This window comes from Gadus chalcogrammus, chromosome 7 (assembly GCF_026213295.1).
Source record: "Gadus chalcogrammus isolate NIFS_2021 chromosome 7, NIFS_Gcha_1.0, whole genome shotgun sequence".
NCBI classification, from domain to species: Eukaryota; Metazoa; Chordata; class Actinopteri; order Gadiformes; family Gadidae; genus Gadus; species Gadus chalcogrammus.
In genome coordinates this window covers 21660791-21666628 of record NC_079418.1, presented here as the reverse complement: position 1 = coordinate 21666628, position 5838 = coordinate 21660791, and the positions used below count along the sequence as shown (strand labels likewise).

Genomic DNA, 5838 nt, shown 5'->3' with positions numbered 1-5838 from the left:
ATTCTCACTGACCACTTCCCTGCATTCAGCCATGCAATTTATATCACGTGCTTGGAAAAAAATGGCAAAGGTGTAGGCACACATTTGAATGTGCACGCATCCACGCACACACACATACACACACATACAACGATAAAGGTGCCAAGCTCTATATTGATCTGCCTTCTCGAGGAAGAACTGCTGATTTAAATTCACTGACTAGAATAAGAATAATGTGAAAGGTGAAACTGAAAACTCATTTGAGATGTAAGCCAAAGGAGAGGAGACCAATCGATTGCTACATCAATTAAAAATACATAATTGTTTTTAAATGTTTTCACATCATTAGTGAAATAACTGAAGCATGAATAGAAATATATTATTTTGGAAGGTTTGGCTTTGACTAACAAAGTCATGCTCTATAAGAAATGTGTCGAGATACCTAATTATCAGTTCCAGTGCGTTTTCTTTATTTTTGCAATTTACCATAATGCAGTACTCGTACAGAAAGCACGCCTCCCTGTGGACAAAGCAGGTAGTGCAGCGCAGCCTTGGGAACAGGTCCCAAGGAACAGGTTAAAACACTCGTTTTGATGTCATCCTCCTTAGCACTATTCGCATTTTTACCATATATATTGTAGTCAGTATACATCCATTGAACAACAAGCGGAATAGTTCAAAGCTATAAGAGGCAAAAAACTTGTACAGGCCTAGGCTACTTTACGGCCATATCAATTCCAACACCTCTGATATTGAAGAAACCAAAACCCAAAATCAAACCCGCGCCGACGCCAGTTACGTTGGATCAGTCGAAGGTAATAAACCATCACCGTTATTTCAACGTAGCGGTACTGCTCTATCTTGCTTGGAATACCTGGGAATGTAGCTTTCTAGCTATACCAACATGCTATTCAGGTAAGCAATGTTTTACTTGAATTACTTTTATCCCATGTATCTGTTAGCCTATCAGCGAATATTCAAACAGCCCATTTCCTCTTCGCATGACAGGCGTGGTATTTCGCATAAACTTATTCATGAAAGTGTACATCTTACATCACAACCGTCTAAAGAACATGATGAACACGCACAGCAAAGTGGAAACATTTAAAACTTGAGCAAAAGCGTTGTTGCAAACAAATATTGCACTTCAACTCACCTTGAGCTGCCGTTGCTCGGGTGCTGAAAACACTTGCTATCAAAGTGGCCACATACCAAATCATAGTACTATTGCCAACCAAAAATAAACCTCATCATATCTCAAAGTGCCCCTTTTCAATCAATCTGTCTTTTGCCCGAGTGCCGCGGACGATTCAAACTGCCGGTATCCTTTTATCAATCGTGCCCTGAACACTTTTCAACGGCGCGGTCCCCTCTCTCTTCCCCTCTCCTCCTCTCTCCTTTCGCATTCTCTCTCGTGGAGACAGATCACCTGCACCAATGGGACGGCGGCGGACGACGGCAGCTCGTGAAGTCGCCGTGAAACCAACCCTGACAATTTAGACACGGGCTCCTCCTCCGCGTGCGTTTCATTGGTGCGCGTGGGAGGGAAGGGGAAGCGGATTGGTGGCGCCTCCCCGTCGCTCCTCATCCCAAACTCCTCGTCGAGCCGCTTCTTCAAGGTGAGTTGGAGCGTGAAGCCGTATCGAAGCTGCAGTATCATCATGCGCAATAAATAAAACGGAGCACCACGATGACATGCCGAGCGTGGTAAACTTTGGAAATGTCATTCGCCCCCTTTCCCCCCACCACCACCGTTTGAAAAGGTCCGAAATGGCCACGGTGTTTCATGCCACAGCCGTCCGAGGTGCATTTGATGATAGCCTAGCGACGCACATATAGCGGGCGATCCCCTGGATTAGAGCAATATAGTATTTTACTTCTTCGTTTTGTGCTGCTTGAATGACGGATTAGAATTGACGTCTTCTTTCCATCATCTTACTATTTTGTCAACCTGAGTTCCATGTAACAGGTCTTTTGGGTTGGGCGAACTGCGCATTTATCTTAAAGCATATTTAACAAAACGTAGCCTATTTTAATTCGTTTATTAATTCATTTCTTTTAAACGATGTACTAAATGGCGTATTATAAAACGTCCATGTGCTGAGCCAAGCCAATTCTTTACACATATCGGGTAATTACCGGGACAGCAGCACCGCCCGATACAGCTGTGATTCAACTGATTCACCACCTTGCTCATAGGGCACCCTAGCTTGCGTCAATACGTCATCCACCACCTCCACACCTCCTCTCATTTACTGGAGAAGACATTGCGCCCTGCTCTTATTCTTTTATACTATTATCAAATAGGCCTTTCTACTACAATACGATACGTTTTACGATTGATGTATTTGCCAAAGCCTCCGTGGGGTGATAGATTTAGGTCTGATAGGTTGAAGCAGACAATGAAGCTCTAAAACATAATACATCATATAGGCCTATATGTGCAGACAATTCATGAAACGAGTTAAACTAATATCATGAAATTTGGAATAGTTTGCCAATTCTTAATGATTTAGTATTAAAAATGCCTATCCAGTTTAGAGGGCTTCTGCCATATTCATGTTGAAGTAAGTTGGATTTCCTGTAGACAGGGCTTATTAATATTGATTCTGGCATGGCGTGGCTTTTAACAATTGGTTTCTGATGAGTGTGGCCGTAGCCCTATGAGTGCTCTAATCTCCAATACTCTCCAATTTATTCTGAATATGTGATGGACATGACATCATTTTTGTTTGCACCTCCACCAACATAAACCAAGCCCACCGGACTAACCACAGTTAATCACCGGCACCACCTTCCACGAACCACAAAGGCAATTACAGAGAAGAGTGAGACGCAATTCTCCATTTGGCTTTACTTTGAGTTGGCAAGGCCCTTTGATCTATGAGGCTCTATGACCCTCCTGGGTCCTATAGGAGAGAGAGGGGTTTATAAGGCTGGACTTTTCCTTGGTGAGCCCATAGTTTGGACCGGATGGCTATGGAGTGCTAATTGCTGCTGTCTGATCCAAAGACACAACCTCACTTCCCTGTCATCGAGTGTGCAAACACAGTCCCTGCTGGAAGGTGCACTGTCACTCACTTTCTGTCTCTTGTTTCCCTCTTCCTCTCGCTCTCCCTGTCTCTCTCTCTCTCTCCCTTCTTCCCCCCCTCCCTCCCCCTACTACTCTCAAAAAACGTACGTCCTCTCTCTCTAACCCTTCCTCTCTCTTACACTCAAGTATTATCTTGCTCTCCCTCTGTAAATCGCTCTCTCCCCTACTCTACAGCTATGACCTCTGCTGTGTCTTCCCCTGCCCCATCTCCCTTGGCCTGAAAGGCATCCGGTATTTTTTTTCTGGCAGTTTGCCCTCCCTAAGCGAGACGCATGTCAGCATCTCTGACAGAGACCTGGTTGCTATACAGAGGCAGCTGAGTATCCTCTTCCTGTCCTCTGTGTTTACCAGCCATTAGCACGACTGTGTGTTTTTACTCCCGCTCCAGACATTGATTCAATGCCTAGCTGTCAGTCAGGCGATCAAGCGTTGCATTCCAGCAGATTCCGTTAATGCACGTTTGGGTTCTGATGCGGTCTTAGTTAAGGGGCTTGTCATGTATATGGAGGGTTTGATTAGTAGCAAGTCTTGCGTGCCAGTAGGATTGGAGTTATGTGTGCCCACTTTTAGAGGCAAAGAACATTTATCATTGTGATGAACAGAAATTTGTAGTCATCGGCCGAACCTCTGATTAATATCGCATCGGATTTGGCAGACACAAACTAAGCATCTTACGTCTTATCATGTTTTACGTGAATTTCTTACAATAGATGGCCCCAGTAGGAATATATGGGATCAACATTTGTAAATTATTACTATCTGTACATAATTTATAAAGATAGTTATAATTATCTGTAAAATGACCCAAACGAACCCATAAATAGTTTTGTTGATCATTTTCGAACATTGTTTAATGCTTACAATTTTCAATTAAAATGTAGCAAGATGGGAAACTGCAGAAAGAGTACGATAACCCTGTTCTCAAAAAAAATAACCCCATCAAAATATTCTGTCAAAATGCAATAATCAGTTCCTACTTGATTTAGAGGAGACACAAATAAGTTCCGATGAATCCTGATGATTGGTGTGAATTAATTTCCACTAACTTCTCCAGAACTTGCATATGCAGCACTGCAACATTTTAACATCATGTCTCTGACTGTGACTGTGAAAATAGCAACAAAATAAAAACTCAACAAATCAGGAGGAACGAATCAATACCAAACACCTCAAGTACTTGTCAGCACTAACAGTGATAACAAGCTGGCAGAAGAACCCAGGGAAACAGCCAATTTAAATGCAACCGCTTAATAGAGTAAAAAAACACGGTATACGCTATATGAAAAGTTGGAAGTTTCAGATGCGTTGAGATACAAAGAAATACTCCAAGTCCACACTTTCATGGCAATATCAATCTTCTGGGAGATTTAGCCGATTTTTGCTATTTTCTCTGAATGGGAGCCATTTTCTACAGTCTGACCTACGAATGAAGCTCAATACTAATACAATATTTTACACAGAGGATAATTCATCCAAATCATCTCCCAAACTCAGGAGATTCTGCACCAACCATCTAAAAAACTAAGTTCAAATCCAATTTCAAACAACAGAAACACACACACAAAATCACACACATGACATACACACACACACACGCACACAACAGCAAAACACCAACACAGACATTCGGACCAGCTCTGTGTCTCGGTCGTGGTTTGAGGGGTTCGAGGTACCGTGCTCAGAGCACGGCCCCTGTTGTAGAAACAGCTTCATCATGCTCTTGGACGAACCCCAGTCTGGAACAGGGAAAGGATCAATGCCCTCCCCATACCTCCCCCCCCCCACCTCACCTCCTCCAGCGCACCCCATGGCAGTTTGTCAATATGCTTCCCAAGGGGGGAGCACAATGCAGTGCCACCTCATAACCAGCCCCCCCCCCTCCCTCCTCTTCTGTCTCCAAGTTTTCTCAAATTTGGTCCATGCTGATTGCATTTGGGAAACAAATCAGAATCGGGAAAGATTTAAGCACGGACCAGGTTACGGTTGGTCGTATTAGCCTTGCTAATCTAATTCAGGTCTGCTCCACATTTTGAGCGACCTTTAGGGTTGCGATGGCCGCACCTCTTTGGTCCCAAGTGAGGGGAATTGTATTCTCCATTCATATGTCCTGTGATGTCCCCTTCAGGCAAAAATATCTGTATGCTGCCACCACTCTCTTAAATGTCCCCCTCTCTCTCTCTCTCTCTCTCTCTCTCTCTCTCTCTCTCTCTCTCTCTCTCTCTCTCTCTCTCTCTCTCTCTCTCTCTCTCTCTCTCTCTCTCTCTCCCCCCCAACCTTTACCCCAACCCCAGGAGTGATGTAGGTCCAGCTGGCATGGAGCCCAGCCCAGGCCTGCCCTGTCTGTCCCGTCTAGACACAGTAGGCATGCCCAGCCCCCCCCCCCCCACACACACACACACACACACACACACACACACACACACACACACACACACACACACACACACACACACACACACACACACACACACACAAGCATACATGCACATACACACACAAACACACACATACAGAATAGAGACTACAATCACATAGATATCCAGGTCAACACACACATATAGCTAGCAACACAGTGCATGGGAGATATGAAAGGGATCCATTGATGCAGGGTCTGTCTGCTTAAACTCTCATTTACTAAACTAAACCCAGCTTCTTGTTGCACCCTCTTATGTGTTCATGCAGATGAATTGGTTGTGGATCTATGGTGTCTCCCCCAACACATAGGTAACATTAACATTCTCATCTCTGATGAAAATATTATTTCA

The 5838-nt window shown here is 44.1% G+C and overlaps 1 protein-coding gene across 1 annotated transcript in view; it reads right to left on the bottom strand.

Annotated features, from left to right (window-relative positions):
* The window catches only part of LOC130385616 (protein turtle homolog B-like), an 80546-nt gene extending 79148 nt beyond the window's left edge, over window positions 1-1398 (bottom strand). Inside the window, exon 1 of the mRNA XM_056594225.1 lies at window positions 1136-1398. Within this exon, the coding sequence (XP_056450200.1) occupies window positions 1136-1199 (64 nt within the window). The 5' untranslated portion in view covers window positions 1200-1398. The remainder of the gene's footprint in view (window positions 1-1135) is intronic.
* Between the last annotated feature and the right edge of the window lie 4440 nt (window positions 1399-5838).